The sequence below is a fragment of the Stomoxys calcitrans genome, chromosome 1 (genome assembly GCF_963082655.1).
Source record: "Stomoxys calcitrans chromosome 1, idStoCalc2.1, whole genome shotgun sequence".
In the NCBI taxonomy this organism is placed as follows: domain Eukaryota; kingdom Metazoa; phylum Arthropoda; class Insecta; order Diptera; family Muscidae; genus Stomoxys; species Stomoxys calcitrans.
Genome location: NC_081552.1, coordinates 249119266 through 249139772, shown reverse-complemented (window position 1 = coordinate 249139772; position 20507 = coordinate 249119266). Strand labels below are relative to the sequence as shown.

The 20507-nt window shown below is 41.6% G+C and overlaps 2 protein-coding genes across 3 annotated transcripts; both read left to right on the top strand.

The window, feature by feature from the left end:
- The first annotated feature begins 1310 nt into the window (after nucleotides 1-1310).
- On the top strand, nucleotides 1311-3244 carry LOC106093551 (esterase-5B). Its single transcript, XM_013260619.2, has 3 exons — nucleotides 1311-2721; nucleotides 2787-2907; nucleotides 2975-3244. The coding sequence occupies exons 1-3, from the start codon at nucleotides 1338-1340 to the stop codon at nucleotides 3087-3089; spliced, it is 1620 nt and encodes a 539-aa protein (XP_013116073.1). The 5' UTR covers nucleotides 1311-1337; the 3' UTR covers nucleotides 3090-3244.
- Nucleotides 3245-9194: 5950 nt separating this feature from the next.
- Nucleotides 9195-13787, top strand: LOC106093552 (esterase-5B). Of its 2 annotated transcripts, none has more exons than XM_059360889.1 (3): nucleotides 9195-10677; nucleotides 10747-13360; nucleotides 13422-13787. In XM_059360889.1, the coding sequence occupies exons 2-3, from the start codon at nucleotides 10794-10796 to the stop codon at nucleotides 13537-13539; spliced, it is 2685 nt and encodes an 894-aa protein (XP_059216872.1). In that variant the 5' UTR covers nucleotides 9195-10677; nucleotides 10747-10793; the 3' UTR covers nucleotides 13540-13787. The 2 variants fall into 2 exon arrangements, with proteins under 2 accessions (XP_059216872.1, XP_059216871.1); XM_059360888.1 differs by having other exon boundaries at nucleotides 9195-10681.
- The last annotated feature ends 6720 nt before the right edge of the window (nucleotides 13788-20507 follow it).

Genomic DNA, 20507 nt, shown 5'->3' with positions numbered 1-20507 from the left:
GGTCCATCAGCTGATATAGTTGACTTATAAACCGATCTTGGGTCTTGACTTCTTGAACCTCTAGAGTGCGCAATTCTTATCCGATTGAAATGAAATTTTGCACGACGTGTTTCATTATGATATCCAACAATGGTGCCAAGTACGGTGCAAATCGGTCCATAATCTGATATAGCTACCATATAAACGATCTTGGGTCTTGACTTCTTGAGCCTCTACAGGGCGCAATTCTTATCCGATTTGAATGAAGTTTTGCACGAAGTATTTTGTTATCATATTCAACAACTGTGCCAAGTATGGTTCAAATCGATCCGTAACCTGATATAGCTGTCATATAAACAGATCTGGGGACTTGACTTCTTGAGCTTCTAGAGGGCGCAATTCCTATCCGATTTGGCTGAAATTTTGCATGACGTATTTTATTCTTGCTTTCAACAACTGTGTCAAATAGGGTTCAAATCGGCTCATAACCTGATACAGCTGCCAAATACACCGATCTGGGATCTTGACTTCTTAAGCCTCTAAAGGTCGCAATTCTTATTTGAATTGGCTGAAATTTTAGACAGGTCTCCAACATTTAATTTAATTGTAGTCCGAATCGGACCATATCTTGATATCGCTCTAATAGCAGAGCAAATCTTTTCTTTTATTCTTTTTTGCCTAGGAAGAGATGCCGGGAAACTCGACAAATGCGATCCATGGTGGAGGATATATAAGATTCGGCCTGGCCGAACTTAGCACGCTTTTACTTGTTATTGTTTAATATAGCTACTGAACTATAAAAGCAACCAATCTGTGGTTCGAACTTTTGAAATTGGTTTAAGATCTTATCCTTTTGTTCTTTCAATCGAATTTCAACCAATGATTTCTCTAGGTGTATGGAAATTGCAAGCAAAAGATTGTCCAATGGGGTACCATAAACCATATCACACCAACAACTAATTACAAAATATGTTTCCACTTATGAAAATCTTAGAAGCCTCTACTCAAGCCTGGTACTGATTTTCCCCTCAAACAAATCTTGACTAAAGATTACAATCCATAAAAACCCATCAATCCAAAGAAAACATATCAACTACAAATACAAGACTCAATAATCTTTCAAAATTCCATTAGAAACATTTTATTTGACCAGATGTCCCCTATGACAATGCACAAGAGTGAGCCTAATCGAAGGTATACGTTTGGATTGTGTTGCATATATTGCCTGTGAAAATTTCTTATCGCTAAAGCCCAACAACAACAAAAACGAAATTTTGTAAGCCAATGGTCTCTTTAAATTGCTGATCTTCTATCAGTCTAAGTCTACATCTCAGCGATTTCAGTTGATTAACAACACAATGTCTGTCAAAATCTTGTGGTGTTTATTTTTTTCTTTAATAATCTGTGGAAAGTGTAATCTGGACAACAAAGAGCTGTTGGTGGAAATTCCTAATGGTGTGCTAAGAGGCAAGGACAACAATGGTCTGTATTACAGCTGGGAATCAATACCCTATGCAGTACCTCCAGTGGGGGATTTAAGATTTGAGGCTCCCCAACCTTTTCGGCAGCAATGGCAAGATGTATTCGATGCTACCAAGACAGCCCCCAATTGCATGCAATGGGATCAATTTCGCCAAGGAGAAAATAAAGTTCGAGGCATTGAAGACTGCCTAACGGTCAGTGTTTACAAGCCTAAAGTGCAGGGCAAAGACAATTATCCTGTTATGGTTTTCATCCATGGTGGAAGTTTCATGTTTGGTGGTGTTAGAATCTATAATCCAGAACGTTTAATGGCCTCTGGTAAACTGATATTAGTGACAATTGCCTATCGCTTGGGACCCTTAGGCTTTTTGAGTACTGAGGACGAGGCTATAACCGGAAATTTTGGCCTTAAGGACCAACAACTGGCTTTGACATGGATAAAGGAGAATATTGAAAAATTTGGAGGAGATCCCCAGAAAATTCTACTCACAGGCTTCTCGGCAGGAGGAGCTTCCACCCATTTACTTATGCTTCAATCTGCTGAGAAAAATGTGGCCAAGGCTGCCATATCCTTCAGCGGTGTGGCTCTAAACCCCTGGGTTCTACATAAAAATGTACGTGAAAAGGCCATTAAAGTGGGCTCGCTGGTAAATTGTTATCCCATGGAAACCACTCAAGATCTTAAGGATTGTTTGAAACGCCAAAAGCCTGAGGATATTGTAGCCACAGTCAAAGATTTTCACAATATTGGCTACAATCCTTTTAGTGTTTTTGGACCAGTGATCGAACACAAACAGGCACCTCAAGCCTTTTTAACACAACACCCCAGGGACATCATAAAGTCTGGAAATTTCACTCAAATACCTTGGCTGGCCTCCCAAGTCGCCGATGAAGGTGGCTACAATGCAGCCGAAATGTTAAAAATAAATCCCAAAACAGGCAAAGAGTTCATATACGAATTCAATGAACATTGGCCGGAGTTGTTGCCACAAAATATATTCCTAGACAATATACGGGAGGATTACCAAGAATATGCCCAGGCACTGAAGCAACGCTATTTGGGGGATAAACCCTTCACGGTTCAAAACTACATGAACTTTTCCAATCTGTTCACCGATGTGGCATTTAAAGAAGGAATTCTGGAGTCAATACAACTGCACAGTAAATATTCCCAGGCTCCGGTTTATGGTTACATTTATGACAATCCTGGTGTAACAGGAGTAGGCCAGCTTTTGGCCAAAAGGAATGATGTCTACTTTGGTAAGAGATATCCTGAGAGATATGTATATTGGATATTGTAATGTTAGTAACTGCTTTGGCTACAGGTACTGTTCACATGGATGATTTGACTCTATTCTTGAGCACTGGCAATCGACATCTAACCGAGGATGAAGAAATTATAGCCAATAAATTTGTGGATATGTTGATTGGCTTCATCGAAACTGGGTAGGTTGAAGAGATTTTTCTGAAGCGTTCTTAATTTAAAGGATTAACCTTTCCTTTATATTTTCAGAAAACTTTCATTTGGTCATTGCGATTTTGTGAATAACTCTGGCAAAATTTCTGAATATATTAAGATAATGTCAATTACCAAAGATAAGTGTGAAACGCTGGAGTATAAGATGTAAACTGTAAAATTTATTGAGATCAAAAATTGATTGGTTGTTACCGAAAAGACATACTGCTGGGAACAGATTTTGGACCTGTAATTAAAATGTTAAACTTAAAATTATGTGTACAGAAAGGTCAAATGTAAAGTCGGCTAAAATAATTACGAAACTTAGTCATGGGTTTTTAGATCATAAAAGATGACGCGAAGCTAAAACCTAAGGTAATTCTCTTGCAAGTGTAACCACCGCTGAGCATTCAGCCTGGAATTAGCTGTATCGAAATGCTTTTACTTTACTTTAATTGGCTATGACAGAATATTTGTTCCACTAGCCGAACGTAGAATAGCGTTCCAAGCGCCTCGATCTTTTGCGCTCATTCTAAAATCTCTGACAATAAGTTTCGAGGTGTCTCCCACAACTTGATCTTTCCATCGGGCTTTTGGTCTTCCCGGTTTGCGTGTACCACCGTGTTTGCCTTCAAAAGACTTTTTTGCTGGAGCTTCTTCATCCATTCTGACATTCTACTACTTCCGGTGACCGACCCATGATATCGATGTCGTCGGCATAGGCGAGTAGCATGTGTTCTCTTGTGATTAGTGTGCCATATCTATTTACATCTGCATCCCGTATAATCTGTCTCCTTGTCTGAAACCTCGTTTGGTCTGGAATGGTTCAGAGAGATTCTTTCCTATTCTCACTGAGGAACGCGTATCAGCAAGTGTCATCCTGCAGAGTCTTATTAATTTTGCAGGTATACCAAACTCAGACATGGCTTGAAATACCTTTGAACGTAAAGGAGTATCGAAGGCGGCTTTGTAGGCAACAAAGAGGTGGTAGGTGTTGATTTGTCCTTCTCGGGTCTTTTCCAGGATTTGGTGCAGTGTGAATATCTGGTCTAGGGTGGATTTACCTGGTCTAAAGCCGCATTGATAGGGCCCAATTATCTCATTGACTTTAGGTTTTAATCTTTCACACAGTACGCTCGAGAGTATCTTGTATGCGATGGGGAGGAGACTTATACCTCTGTAGTTGGCACATTCTGTCTTGTCTCCTTTCTTGTGTACGGGACATAGTGTGCTGAGGTTCCAATCATCGGGTATGCGTTCTTTTAGTCAGATTGCGCAGAAAAGCTGATGTATACGCCTTATCAGTGTGTCGCCTCCGGTCTTAAATAGTTCAGCGGGTAACCCGTCGGCTCCTGCTGCCTTGTTGTTCTTTAATCGGTCACTTGCACTCTATATCATCATCAGGGATTGGTTCTGCGGTATCCTCTTCGCAGCCGACGTCGGACACTAGCAGTTGGGTAAAATGTTCTTTCCATATCCTCAGCATGCTATCTGTGTTGATTACCAGATTTCCATCTTTGTCTCTGCAGGAGGATGTGCCTGCACCAAAGCCATCGGTTTGATGTTTAATTCTTTGGTATCGAAATGCTACTGAAGCTAAAAATGTGACGCAAAAGTGTGATGAGTGAATCACGACGTCAGTAGGAAAGTACCTCGACATTGAGAGGTATCGGGTGGAAAATCTGAAAAAAACGTCTACGCTGCTAGAACAAATGTTCAAACTATTCCAAATCCTGGGAAAGACCTAAGAGAGACAAATCAAGGAATCACGCTCCTCCGTCTGTAGGAGCGGGGTTAGACCAGTAAATACTAACGCCACAAGAGTTTGCATGACGGCGATGGAGAAAAGCTGTAACGTATGGGCATTGCAATAGATTTAGAGAGCATGTTGTCTTAGAATAGGCGATGAAGATCACGCCGACCAGGGTACTGGAGACTATCCGCCCTATGGATATACAGATTAACTATGATGGCAGAATGGATAGAGGCGATGGCAGAATGGATGGAAGTCTGAAGCTGTTCATACCATCACGGAACAATTGAGGTGGCGACACGAAACCTCGATGAAATCGAAGCGGTTTCGGATGGGATACCTGCGAAGAAACTTGAGATCGAATGCATAACACAGCTGCTAGCGGCACGGTCTTGGATTGCCAGAACTTTAGAATTCCCATCTGGAAGTTCATGCTATACAGATGGATCAATGCTAGAGGACTGAGTGGGCCTGCGGGTCTATAATGAGGACTCAAGGTTTGAGATTTATTTCCCACAGTCTTACCATAATAAGATCCTGCAAGCGGAGAAACTTGTGATTACGGAATATGTAAGGTGTTATGGTGTTAACGCGAGGGCGTCGAGGTCGAGTATAGTAAACTGGCCATCGGAGATATAACATCCAGGACGGTAAGGTCACGAACAAACTTGTAGTGAAAGTAGCAAATTAACGTATTTTCCACATTGCATGTTTTTCGGGCAATAGCGGAGTAAGGGGGAATGACAGAGCAGACAAATTTAGACTATGTTAGGGTCTTACACAACTCATTGTACGAAATTCATCGGTTAAAAAATGCACTTTTATAGGCCTAAGTACTTAAATCGGAAGAGCATAACACAGAGCACTGTATCAAATTTCAGCGAAATCGAGTTATAAACGTGTTTGTATCGTCCCAAGAACTTAAATCGGGAGATAGGTACATATGGCTGCTATATTCAAATATAGCGCGATCTTGATCCTGCTTGGTACGAATCTCCAGGGGCCTAACAGAACTAATTGTGCTAAATTTCAGCTAAATCAATCAGCTAAGTCAATAATTGAACCTTTTATGAGCCTAAGACCTTAAATCGGGAGATCGGTTATATGAGAGACTGGTCTATGTGGCAGTTATATCAAAATATAGACCGATCGTGATCATAACCGGTAAAGTAGGCAATGAGACTAGTTAAAATCAAGTAAAAGCGTGCTAAGTTTAGCCGGGCCGAATCTTGGGAACCCACCCCCGTGGATTCTGTTAAAAATTTAGTTGAGGGGCTTATTTTTATTCTACTTACAAAACTTCTGTGAAACCAGCAAAAATTATAGCCTCTAGGAACCGAACAAGGATGATCGAGAGACCAGTTTACATGGGAGCTATATACGGACTGATTTGTACCGTTCTTGGCACAGTTGTTGTTAGTCGTAACGGAACATCACACGCAAAATGCAAGCCAAAACGGATTAAATTGCGGCTTGTAAGGCCTCAAGAAATCAAATCGCGAGAGTGGTTTATATGGGAGCTACAATATATCAGGTTATAGACCGATTTGGACTGTACTTGGCACAGTTGTTCGAAGTCACAGAATACCGCAGAATACCGCATGCAAAATTTCAGCCAAATCGGATGAAATTGCAGCTTGTAAGGCCTCAAGAAGTCAAATCGGGAGATCGGTTTATATGAAAGCTATAGCAGGTTCTTGGCCGATCTGGATCGTACTTGGCATAATTCTTGGAATCATAACAAAACACCATGTACAAAATTTCAGCCAAAATGGATGAAAATTACGGCTTCCAGGGCCTCAAGAATTCAAATCGGGAGATCGGTTTATATGGGAGCTACATCCAAAACTGAACCGATATAGCCCATTTGCAATCCCCAACGACCTACATCAATATAAAGTATCTGTTCAAAATTTCAAGCGCCTAGCTCCACGAGTTCGACTCCTATCATGATTTCGATAGACGGACGGACGGACATGGCTAGTTCGACTCAGAATGTCGGGACGATCAAGAGATCTGATCGGATTATATTTAGATATAGCAATCAGATAGACCGACCTGCCGACAAAGGTCCAGAAGCCCATTAAAGCTTTATTTTTTATCCGATTTCGCTGAAAGTTCGTTTTAGGCCTCCCGACACCAAATATGGTTCAAATCGGACTATATTTAGATATAGCTGCCATATAGACCGATCTCCCGTAAAGGGTCTGAAGCGCATTAAAGCTTTATTTATTACCCGATTTCGCTGAAATTTGAAACAGTAATGTTAGACTTCCCAACATCCGACCGATCGGACTAAATTTAGATATAGCTGCCATATAGACCGATCTGCCGATAAAGGGTCTGAAGCCCATAAAAGCTTTATTTATCGCCCGATTTCGCTGAAATTTGAATCAGTGAGTTGTTTTACGCCACCCGCCATCTGGTCCAAATATGGTAAAGGTCGGACTGTATTTAGATATAGCTGTCATATAGACCAATATGCCGATTAAGGGTCTGATGCTCATAAAATCTTTATTTATTGCTCGACTTCGTTAAAATTTGATATAGTGAGACATCCGACCTAAATATAATTCAGATCAGACTATATAGATATAGCTGTCATGTAGACCGATCTTCCAATTTAGGGTCTTAATCCCATAAAAAGCTGATTTCTTGTCTGAAAATGTTACTTGTATATGAGTTCTCGGGACCTGAATAAAATATGGTCGAAACCAGCCCCTATTTAGATATAACTACGGATATAGTAGTGGAGTTAAAATAAAATAGGATAGTTATTATTTCCTTGATGGTAGGTATCCAAAGTTCGACATGACCGAACTTGACACGTTTTTACATCTTTTTTTTTAATTTAAAATCTTACATATAAAATTGAATAAAATGTTCATAGATTGTGTAGGTTGGTCTGGAAGGAAACATAGGCTATATAATTTTTTGATATCGGAAGGGGGGCGACCCTCCCCCTTACCCCAAAAGTACTACCCAAAAATAAAAGTGGACTAATCGGGACAGTATGGGACTCAAATGAAAGGTATTCAGGAGTAGAGTACGAATTTGATATTAAAAATTGGGTCCAAGTAACTAGGGGGCCGCCCCAACCCCAAAGCCCCCTATAATAGGTTTTTTGGACGATCATGACAATATAGGACTCAAATGAAAGGTATTCGTGAGTAGATTACGAATATGGTAAGGAAGGAGAAATTGGCTTTATAATTTGTTGATTTCGGAAGGGGGCGGGCGCTCCCCCTTCACCCAAAAACACCACCCAAAATCAAAAGTGGACTGATCGGAACAATATGGGTATCAAATGAAAGGTATTGGAAAATATAATACGTATATGGTATTAAAATTTGGGTCTAAATACCCATCGGGCCGCCCCAACCCTAAAATTCCCCAACAAAGACATATTGGGCCTTCATGTCAATATGGGCCTTAAATGAAAAGTATTCGGGAGTAGATTACGAATCTGGCATACAAACACAGATCGAAGTATAGGGGGTCACCCTACCCCCCAAAAACGCCTTCAATGAGCGTATGACCCGCCATGGCTATAAGGAAGTCGGTTTTTTTGTTTGCTCCGTAGAATTAAAAACGGCTGAACCGATTTTCTTAAAATGTTCACAGATTGTATAAGTTTGGCTGGAAGGAAATAAAGGCTACATAATTTTTAGATATCGGATGGGGGTGGTCCCTTCGCCCTACCCCAACAGGGCCGTCCAAAACCAAAAAAGTGGACCGATGGGCACAATATGGGTATCAAATGAAAAGTATTCGACAGTATATTACAAATATGGCATACAAAATTAGGTCCAAGTAATGGGAGGTCGCCCCAACCCCCAAGTACCCCCAAATTAATATATTAGCCGACCATGTCTATATGGGACTCAAATGAAAGGTATTTTGGAGTAGATTACAAATATGACTTTAAAATTTGTGTTCAAGTCTAGGTGGCGCTTTACTTTCCGAAAACAAGTTAAATAGGTTGATTGACCCATTGAATGAAAGGTATTTTAGAGTAGAAAACGAATCTGTTATCCAATTTTCGAGCCAAGTGTATTGGGGTACGCCCTTAAGCGCCCCCTAAACTTCCGATTATGCAATATGGAGCTCAAATCAACGGTATTTGGGAGTAAAGAACGAATTTTATATATATTTTCGGGGAAAAGTGCCGGTGGCTGCCCCAGCCCTAAAACACTCTCCAAACATTTCATATTTTCTGACCACGGCAATATGGGGCTCATACGAAATGTATTTGAAAGTAGAGCAAGGGCCAAGTGTCTCTCTAAACCGAAAATATTTACCAATACGTTAATATATGGCTCAAAAGAAAGGTACTTGGGAGTGGAGTAAAAATTTTTACCAGGAACCGAGAAGGGCACACTTCCAACACATCAATGACAGCTTTTCGATTCAAGTTTAAACTCAATGATAAGGGACTTTTTTTTATAGCCGAGTCTGAATGGCTTGCCGCAGTGCGACATCTCTAGGGGAGAATTTTTTGAATGATCATGCATGGCAAATGTCGCCAGCATAAGAGGGGATCACCACCGCTTTAATTTTGTCCGATGTTATCGCCAAGATTTGAAAGCAGGCGTCTAGCGTTATAGGCGGACAGTGGCACGAATTCGATATACACATTCAAGACGAAGTCTTCCAACCCTTAAACAAATATTAGAGAGTTAAAGAAGGCGCAGCGAAGCAGGCCCGGTTCGGCTATGGATATAAAATGAAAGGTATTTAAGAGTAGAGTACAAACTTGAAATAAAAATTTCTGATACATGGGGGTCAACGTCACCCCCAAAAACACGCCCATATTTACCGACCATACCGGCTCTAACGAAAGAAATTTGGTAGTAGAGCACCACTTTGATATGCAAGCAGGACTTTTTTCCTGACCGTGCCACTATAGGGCTCATATAAAATAAGAGAGTGAAAGAAGGCGCAGCGGAGCGGGCCCTCTCCAGCTAGTTTAAAAAAAATGTTTTAAAAAATTAAGTGCTCTGAGTTTACTTCGGAGTGGGAGTCGAGCAATCTTCCTGGAGTCGAAGTCGAGCAATTTTGAGTAGAAAGCCCTAGCTTAAACTTGAATCGGACAGCATACAGTGATATATGAGAAGATTGCCCTTGTTCCTTAATGGAATATTCATGGGAAGCATGAATATTCCTTTGTGCCTCTATGAAGCTGAAGAATGCCTAAATAACGCAGAACACACATTCATTCACTGTACACGCTGGAAGGAACAACGGGTATCCCATAAAAACCAGACAGGGTCAATGAAGACAGAGAATGTTATAGACTTTATGATGGGTAGTTGGAATGCAATACCAAAGTACAGCAAAAAGAAGAAAGAAAACCCAACTCGATAGTGCATAACACACAAGTTGTGACTTATAGGCATGCAGCAATGCAAGTTCCCATCTCTGGTCCTGTATGGACCTCAAGTTAACCTGTAACATAAAGCAAGCCAAAAATTTCGCTATGTATATGCCAATGCATTTCTTATGGCAAGGAAAATCTCGTTTGAGATGCATAACGCCCTTTACCCAAAAAATGTACATAAAGAAGAACACTATTACACGCTATACAATGTCACTTGTCAAATAATCTGCGTCCTTAACTTGGCAGCTAAGAGTACGACTGAGCTGAAAAATTGGTTTCTCTGCCTGAATGCCAGAAATATTGATGACAACGATAAGGTCTAAATGTTGTAAAATGCGGAACATTTACAATTGATGCTAACCTGATTAATGCATGTCAATGATCAGACGCCATATCATCAAGGCAATGAACTGAGTGTCTCATGCTAAAATGGACCAATAATTGTGAGGCCTATATAAATTAATAAAAATTCAATCCAAGGTTGTAAATGTAAGTCAATTGAATCAAGTTTCAAATGACTTTCACACAAAAAATTCTTCCCAATAAATTACCAGCATCAATGACCCAATAATCGAACCGTCGCTTAGCCCAGTATGGTGCATAACAGCACACGTTGGAGTTTAATTAGTAAGTGAGTGATCTGGATAACCTGTTCAAAAAATATAAATAACCCAAATTTCTGGATGCTTCCCTTAGTCTAGCGACAACATTGAGTAGAAACGCCTGCGGAGGTGGTAAAAATTATGGAACTTCGTTTCATTGTGGTTAGCTTGATCCTAGTGGCAGTTTTGGAAAATGGAGTAAGCGGCCAAGCTGGTGCTAATGCTAATGACCAAGGAAATGCTGCAGGTCAACAAAATGGCAATGCTGCAAGGTCGAGAGGAGTTCAAGCAACTGCAGGTGGAGCTCAACAAAATGGTAATTTAGGCGCAGCTGCGGATGGAAATCGGCAAAATGGCAATGGTGGAGCTGCAACTGGAGCTCAACAAAATGGAAATTTAGGAGCGGCAGCGGGTAGCAATCAACAAAATGCCAATGGTGCGGGAGCAGGTGGTGGTAATCAACAAAATGGCAATGGTGCGAGAGCAGGTGGTGGTAATCAACAAAATGGCAATGCGGGAGCAGTAAATGGAGCTCAACAAAATGGCAATGTGGGAGCAGGTGGAGCTCAACAAAATGGCAATGCGGGAGCAGTAAATGGAGCTCAACAAAATGGCAATGGTGCGGGAGCAGGTGGTAATCAACAAAATGGCAATGCTGCGGCAGCAGGTGGTAATCAACAAAATGGCAATGCAGGAGCAGCAGGTGGTAACCAACAAAATGGCAATGCGGGAGCAGGTGGAGCTGAACAAAATGGCAATGCGGGAGCAGTAAATGGAGCTCAACAAAATGGCAATGGTGCGGGAGCAGGTGGTAATCAACAAAATGGCAATGCGGGAGCAGCAGGTGGTAACCAACAAAATGGCAATGCGGGAGCAGCAGGTGGTAACCAACAAAATGGCAATGCGGGAGCAGGTGGTAATCAACAAAATGGCAATGCTGCGGCAGCAGGTGGTAATCAACAAAATGGCAATGCGGGAGCAGCAGGTGGTAACCAACAAAATGGCAATGCGGGAGCAGGTGGAGCTCAACAAAATGGCAATGCAGCAGGTGGTAATCAACAAAATGGCAATGCGGGAGCAGGTGGAGCTCAACAAAATGGCAATGCTGCGGCAGCAGGTCAAGTCCAAAATGGCGCCAACGCAGCAGGTGCTCAAACAACCAATTGTGGTCGAATGACCAATGCCGCTATGCCAGGTGCTGGTCAACCTCCCAAGGGTAATGGCAACAGCGCACCCGGTGCCCAAACCCCCAATCCCAATCCAACATGTGCTGATAATCCCGATCTTGTTGTACAAATAGCCAATGGCCCCGTTAGAGGCAAAGAATGGGGTATGTACTATAGTTGGGAATCCATACCATATGCTGAACCTCCAGTGGGTGATTTGAGATTTGAAGCTCCCCGTCCATATGCACAACAATGGACGCAGGAATTCAATGGCACTGTTTATCCTCAATACTGTATGCAATGGTTTCGCGATCATGGTGTTAACAAGCGCAGAGGTGTGGAAGATTGCCTAACGGTCAGCGTATATAGTCCCAAACCTCGAGGTGTGAAATATCCTGTGGTGGCCTATTTGCATGGTGGACATTTTATGCTTGGCGGTGGTCCCGAATTCGATGCAGAACCCTCAATGATGGGTGGCCGCATGGTTATGGTGAAAATTAATTTCCGTGTGGGACCCTTAGGCTTTATAAGCACTGGAGACAGTGAGTTGCCGGGAAATTATGGCTTAAAGGATCAAGAATTGGCCTTGCAATGGATACAACAAAATATTGCTGCCTTTGGTGGAGATCCAGAGAAAATTTTACTCTTCGGTCATGGTTCTGGAGCGGCCAGTGCTCATTTGCATATGCTAAGACCTTCTTTGGCGAATATAGCCAAAGCTGTGGTCTCCATGAGTGGAGTGGCCTTAAATCCTTGGGCCATAACAGTTAACGCCTCGGCAAATGCTCAACGCTTGGCCGCAGCGGTCAATTGTACCAACACTCAAAGCAGCAAGGACATAAAGGTCTGCTTGAAATCCCGCATGGCTGAGGATGTGGTGGGAGCAGTTCAATCTCTACTCAATTGGGGCTATAATCCTTTCACCACCTTTGGACCGGTAATAGAGCCCCGAAATAGTCCCAATGGCTTCTTAACAGATCAGCCGGAAAGCATTATACGTTCAGGACGCTTCAGCCAAATTCCCTGGCTTGCCTCGTACACCTCCAATGATGGAGCTTTCAATGCTGCCGAACTTTTGAGAATCAGTTCACGCACTGGCTCCGAGTTTCTAAATGAAATGAATGAAAATTGGCTTGATATGGCACCTCAGAATTTATTTTTGCGCAATCTATACGATGATCCCCGGGAATATGCCCAAAGTCTAAAGGATGTCTATATAGGAAGTGAAAATTTCACTGTACAAAACTATGCAAAAATACAAAAAATGTACACCGATGTTCTTATGAGAATAGGCATTCTAAAGGCCATGCAATTGCACAGTCGTCACTCTACATCGCCTGTCTATGGCTACATTTATGATATTCCTGCAAACTATGGCATTGGCTATGACCTCTCTCTGAGAAGGGAAATCCCATTTGGAGCCAGTCACATGGATGATTTGAGTTTGATTTTGAGACCCATCTCTCGCAGCACTCCGAGACCAGATGAAGTGGTTGCATCACAGAGGCTGACAAAAATGTTGGCTGATTTTGCAGATACAGGGTAAGTTTTAATACAAAAAAGAGTGGTCTTTTTGTCTGTCAATGAAAATTTATTTCTACAGCACCCTGACCTATGGAGATTGTAATTTGGAAACCAATACGGCAGCCGATGCAAATAGTTTGAAATTCCTTTGGATAACCAAGGATAAGTGTGAAACTGTACTTCAGGACTACGACTGAGAGTTGTCGTTGAGAGTACATGCAGAGACTGAGAGGCTAGGCTGGAAATTCCAAGAGAATCACAATAAACTAAGCTGTAGTTGTAAGTAGGGTGAACATGTGGTTGTATTTTTGGATTATTCGATTAATTGTTTGTTTGAAAATCCAGGTTCAACTATTAATCGAACAAGACCGAAAGAGATTGTCGATTAATCGATTATTATATATTTTGGAATAGTTTTTGAGATCTTATACTTCAAATATTTCTCATATCTGTATGACGATTTGATTTGTCTGTAAGGCAATTGGATCCGATTTATTTGATCTTCCTTTTTGAACTAAAGCAAATATTTGTAATTTGTAATTTTTTTATTTACACCCGCACAACAAGAATATAAAATTCTTATAATTAAAGTGCGGGTAATATCTCCAAGTGCGGTTCATCCCAATTGAATGAAATTTTGCCTATGTAGGGCCCAAATGATAAAAAAAATTCTGATAAGCAACGCAACTCACCTGTTTTTACGCTTTTTTAACATCCAAACGATTAATCGATTAACCTCCTAAATTAATCGATTATTTGTTTATTTGAAAATGTGTCATTGTCAATTGTTCGATTATTTGAAAGGTCACGAATAATCGATTTATCGAATAACGATTAATCGAGTGTACACCCTAGTTGTAAGGCAAAATATAAAAAAAAGGTCTGGCATTAAGTGAACTATTAAAACGAATAAAAACAAGATTCTAAATCGAGAGATCGTTCTATATGGCACCTATAACCAAATCTGGACCGATCTGAACAAAATTATATAATTGAATCTTTTATGGATTCCAGACCCTTCAACGGTAGATCGGTCTATATGACAGCTATATCTAAATATAGTCCGATCTAAACCATATTTGGGACAGATGTCGGGAGGCCTAAAATTACTCACTGTTTCAACTTTCAGCAAAATCGGGTCATAAATTAAGCTTTTATGGGCTTCAGACCCTTAATCGGCAGATCGGTCTATATGGCAGTGATATCTAAAAATAGTCCGATATGAACCATATTTAGGTCGGATGTCGGGAGTCCTAAAACTACTCACTGTTACAACTTTCAGAGAAATCGGTTAAAAAGGGAAGCATTAATGGGCAATAGACCCTTTACCGGCAAATTGGTCTATATTGCAGCTATATCCAAATAACGTCCGATTTGGCCCGTCCTAGAACTTAAACAAAGTGCATCAAAAAGACGTATTTGGGTCGAATTTCAGCTGAATATCTCAATTTTTGAAGCCTGTTAAGTGACAGACGGAAAGACAGACGGATAGACGTACAGACACACGGACATCGTTAAATCGTTTTAGAATTTTATGACGATCCGAAATATGTATAATTTTTAGGGTCGGAAATTGATATTTCGATGCGTTGCAAACGGAATGACTAAATGAATATACCTCCTATCCTATGGTGGTGGGTATAACAAGTAAAAGCGTGCTAAGTGCGGTCGGGCCGAATCTTATATATCCTCCATCATGGATCGCATTTGTCGAGTTCTTTTCCCGGTGTCTCTTTTCAGGCAAACAAAGGAAAGGAAAGGATAAAAGAAAAGAATTGCTATGCTATTGGAGCTATATCAAGTTATGGTCCGATTGGGACCATAATGAAATGAATGTTGGAGATCAGAGTAGAAGTAATTGTGTAAAATTTCAGCCAAATCGAGTAAGAATTGCGCTTGTTAGGGGCTCATAAAGTAAAATAGCGTTTTATAGGTGAGCTGTATTAGGTTATAGACCGATTCAGACCATATTTGACACGTATGTTGAAGGTCATGGAAGAAGCCGTTGTACAAAATTTCATCCAAATCAGATAATAATTGCGCCCTATAGAGGCTCAAGAAGTCAAGATCCCAGATCGGTTTATATGACAGCTGTATCAGGTTATGAACCGATTTGAACCATACTTTGCGCTCTTGTTAAAAGTCATAACGCAACACATCATGCAAAATTTCTGCGAAATCGGATAGAATTTGCGCCCTCTAAAAGCTCAAGAAGTCAAGACCCCAGATCGGTTTATATGACAGTCATATCAGGTTATGCGCCGATTTCACCCATACTTGGCACAGTTATGGGAAGTCATAACAAAACAGCTCATGCAAAATTTCAACCAAATCGGATAGGAATTGCGTCCTCTAGTGGCCCAAGAAGTCAAGATTCAAAATCGGTTTATATGGCAGCTATATCAGGTTATGAACCGATTTGAGCCATACTTGGCACAGTTGTTGGAAATCATAACAAAACACCTCATGCAAAAATTATAGCCAAATCGGATAAAAATTGCGCCCTCTAGAAGCTCAAGAAAGCAAGACCCCAAGAAGCTCAAGAAAGCAAGATCGGTTAATATGACAGCTATATCAAAACATGAACCGATATGGCCCATTTACAATCCCAACCAACCTACCCCTATAAGAAGTACTTGTGCAAAATTTCAAGCGGCTAGCTTTACTCTTTCGAAAGTTAGCGTGCTTTCGACAGACAGACCGACGGACGGACAGACGGACCGACATAGCTAGATCGACATAAAATGTCATGACGATATATTGCGTTGCCCAATAAGTAATTGCGGATTTTTCATATAGTCGGCGTTGACAAATTTTTTCACTGCTTGTGACTCTGTAATTGCATTCTTTCTTCTGTCAGTTATCAGCTGCTACTTTTAGCTTGCTTTAGAAAAAAAATGTATAAAAAATGTATATTTGATTAAAGTTCATTCTAAGTTTTATTAAAAATGCATTTACTTTCATTTAAAAAATCCGCAATTACTATTTGGGCAACCCAATATTAAACTTTATGGGGTCTGAGACGAATATTTCAAGGAGTTACAAACAGAATGACGAAATTAGTATACCTTCAACCTATGCTGGTGGGTATAAAAATTAATTACATGACTAGTTAATAAATTCATAAAGATCGTTTGTTAGTTTAGTCATTCTCCTTTGACTACTATTGTAAAATGCAGTTTTAAAAGATGCTACAGATTGTTGAAATATGGGTTAATTGTAAATGCCGTGGTTGAGCTCCCTTAAGTTTAAAACGACTTTGACCTAATTACAAGCGGTTTTTTTTTAAATAACGATGACCTGTATCTTGTTAATGCATGTAAAATACTTAAAGTTTGCATGGTATATTCCTAAATAGGTAAGTGAAATGAGTTGCCAATTAGTAACACAGTTTTTTTAGAAACATAGGCCTTTCAGCCATGCGAGAAACAAAAACTGCAAGCAATGTTCATCATTGGTACCCAAATCAAAGTAAACAACTAAAAAACTTTTGTTCAGTTCATGCAATAATATGGGGATTTTCATTATTAAGTAAAAATGAATTAACAAAATTGTTCCCCTAATTTGACTGCTTGAGCATCTAAAGGGCGCAACTTTTAAATGATTAAGCAAAAATTTTGCATGTGGTTTTATGTTATACTTACTTGACTTTTGTTAGCCATTGCAGAAAATGTATTTCTCTAGCCTCGGTCTACTACGCTTCTTCTCCAATCTCTCATGCCCAGTTTCGAGATGTCTTTCTCCACTCGATCACTCCATCGGAGTTTTGGTCTTCGCCTTTTGCGAGTTCTATTATGTTATAGCGTTCAACATATGTACCGAGTTTGATCTGAATCAGTCCATAACCTGATATATTGGGTTGCCCAAAAAGTAATTGCGGATTTTTAAAAGAAAGTAAATGCATTTTTAATAAAACTTAGAATGAACTTTAATCAAATACACATTTTTTCTAAAGCAAGCTAAAAGTAACAGCTGATAACTGACAGAAGAAAGAATGCAATTACAGAGTCACAAGCTGTGAAAAAATTTGTCAACGCCGACTATATGAAAAATCCGCAATTACTTTTTGGGCAACCCTAGCTCCCATTTGACTTCTTGAAGGTGCAATTCCATCCGAAACAAAACATGCAAATAAGTTTGGATACTCACCACCTCGAACGTTTTGTCGAAATCCGTTAAAAAGGCACCATTTAGGAATATATCGAAATCTGAACCGCAATCCTACAGTGTGACAAACTGAATGGCTAGATTAATATACCCCCAATCCACGGTTGTGTGTTCCTCGAACTATTAAACTGTGACCCCAGAAATTACATAAAGGGTGATTCTTTAGCTACTATCTTTTTGACAACACTGGTTTAAACAGCTCACGCACATTAAGTGTTTTGTTTGGCTGGCAAACATCTTCAGCGCGTTCTATGTTAAGAAAGTTCTTCGTGCGCTTTTTTCATTTTACGACAGAATTGTCAAATTTTGGAGTGAAGATCAGCCAGAAGCATTGCAAGAGCTAGCAATGCATCCAGAAAAAGTCACAGTTTGATGCGGTTTATGGAGGATAGCTAGATGTTAAACAGGCCGGAGATATCACCCCGCCTTGGGGAACTTCCTGTTTCACTCTACGGTGCTTCGACTTCTTATCCCTAAATCCACAAATGAATGGCGACCACACAGATTATTCGCGATCCAGCGTTTCCGACCAGGCTGGAGGGACGTGTTGGCGATGTCCTCAAATAGTTTGGCATGGTTGACCGTGTCGAATGCCTTCGATAGGTCCAGTGCCACGAGGACCGTCCTATCACATGGCCTGGGCTGATTGAAACCATGGCAAATGTGTGCGGTGATGGCATGCACAGCAGTTGTTGTGCTATGCAGTCTTCGAAATGCCTGCTGATGCTCGGCGAATGGAAATTCTCCTACGAGGCTCGGGAGGAGTAATGCCTCAAGCGTCTTGGCTATTGCTGAGAGAAGCGAGATCGGTCTGTACGACTCCCAAACTCGGATTCTTTCCAGGCTTCAATAGCGGGATAAAATTGCCCATGAACATTCCACTATGGAACTGAGGCAAACTTCTCACATATCAATGAGTGCAGTTCGATTTAGTGCGACACCTCTTTGGAGAGAATTTTTACATGACATCGTACCTCACAAATGTTGACAGCATTAGGAGGGGAAAACCATCGCTAAAAATTTTTTTCTAATGATCTCGCCAGGATTCGAACCCAGGCGTTCAGCGTCATAGGCGGACACGCTAACCCCTGCGCTACGGTGGCGGGATAACTCTGCCACATCGGAAACTTTAAGAGTGTTCGAAGACAGTTTGAGGACAGTAGTAAGGTACTCAACTCCAGGTAGATCTATGGGTTGCCCAAAAAGTAATTGCTGATTTTTCATATAGTCGGCGTTGACAAATTTTTTCACAGCTTGTGACTCTGTAATTGCATTCTTTCTTCTGTCAGTTATCAGCTGTTACTTTTAGCTTGCTTTAGAAAAAAAGTGTAAAAAAGTATATTTGATTAAAGTTCATTCTAAGTTTTATTAAAAATCCATTCACTTTCTTTTAAAAAACCCGCAATTACTTTTTGGGCAACCCAATAGATTCTTCAGCATCAGTGTAGAGTTTCCGCCGGGGCCCAACGCCTTGGATGATTTGGCGCCACGGATGACATTCGTAACTTCGCCCGCGGTAAATTATAATGGCTGTCCATCGGCTCGGAGACCGCGGGTACGACGAATGTCTCTCCTCCTTGCCCTGTCACTCTTGGGATGCACAATAAATTGACGATTACCCAACCTGGCGCATCTCTTCGGATCAGTCACAGTTACATCGCCAAAGGCGACTGAGGTCCTGTCATCCCGTCTACCGGCATTCGAGAGTGACTTAACAGTAGACCACAGCTTGCCTGAACCGGTACCTAAGTTACATTGCTCCAAGTGTTCCAGCTACAAATGCCGCTTATGTTCGTTGACTACCCTGTAAACTTTCAGATTCAGCTCGCTCGTTTTGGGGTTGGAGAGATCCGTGCATCGAATCCCATCCCGTTCATCTGCGAGAATCACTGAATGCGCCTGGAAATCGGGCCGCATTTGGGGTATTCGAACGGCTGGTATAAAGCGAGCGGCTGCAGCGTTAATGGTGTCTCGGAATTTCCTCTCGGCAACTAGCACATTGGGGGTGGGTGTTAGTTCACTGAAGGGCCATCAGTGTACTCTCTGAAGCCAACCTCATCGGCCTTCTTCTGATTGATAAACGTCCGGCGCCCAGAGTTTATGAAGTCGGGTGGTCGCTGAGTGGTGAGGTGGTGGTGAGATTTAAGGCCGTCTACCGGCCTTCGAGAGTGACTTAACAGTAGACAACAGCTTGCCGAAAGCTATACCTAAGTTACATTGCTCCAAGTGTTTCAGCTACAAATTCCTCTTATGTTCGTTGACTACCCTGTAATCTTCCAGATTCAGCTCGTTGGTTTTGGAGTTGGAGGGATCCGTGAATCCCATCCCACCCAGCTGCGAGTATCACTGCCTGCGCCTGGAAATCGGGCCGCATTTGGGGTATTCGACCGGCTGGTATAAGGCGAGCGGCTGCAGCGTTAATGGTGTCTCGGAATTTCCTCTCGGCAACTAGCACATTGGGGGTGGGTGTTAGTTCACTAAAGGGCCATTAGTGTACTCTCTGAAGCCAACTGCATCGGCCTTCTTCTGATTGATAAACGTCCGGCGCTCAGAGGTTATGAAGTCGGGTGGTCGGTGAGGTGGTGGTGTGAATTATGGGGAGGTGGTTTGACCCCAAAGAGATGACTGCTTGCCAGGATACGTCACTCAGGAGATCAGGGGATGCAATGGAAACGGCTGGCGAGCTGCTACACCTCCTCTTAATCCTACTAGGGGCATCCTCATGCACCAATTTAATCGGCTCTGCCAAAGCTATGTCCCGCTGGTCGTTATGTAGAGGGGCATCACCGTGAGATGTGATGCGCATTCAAGTCTCCTAGAACCAGACGATTATGGCCCGATAGTAGCCCACATAAGTCGGGCTTGTAAGCCTGGCCATTACTTGGAACACAGCCATCAACCGGCGGTATGTACACGTTGTATAGCTCTATCTCGGCAGTACCGGATCTGACTGCTTATCCCATGCACTCCATGTAGGGGTCACTAGCGCCAGGCGCTG

What these genes read in the sequence shown, in the direction of transcription:
- LOC106093551 (XM_013260619.2), top strand. Translation starts at nt 1,338, where the DNA reads ATGTCTGTCAAAATCTTGTGGTGTTTATTTTTTTCTTTAATAATCTGT. An exon ending in AAGGAATGATGTCTACTTTG is followed by an intron (nt 2,722 to 2,786) that starts GTAAGAGATATC and finishes CTTTGGCTACAG; the next exon opens with GTACTGTTCACATGGATGAT. An exon ending in ATTGGCTTCATCGAAACTGG is followed by an intron (nt 2,908 to 2,974) that starts GTAGGTTGAAGA and finishes TTATATTTTCAG; the next exon opens with AAAACTTTCATTTGGTCATT.
- LOC106093552 (XM_059360889.1), top strand. Translation starts at nt 10,794, where the DNA reads ATGGAACTTCGTTTCATTGTGGTTAGCTTGATCCTAGTGGCAGTTTTG. An exon ending in GCTGATTTTGCAGATACAGG is followed by an intron (nt 13,361 to 13,421) that starts GTAAGTTTTAAT and finishes TTATTTCTACAG; the next exon opens with CACCCTGACCTATGGAGATT.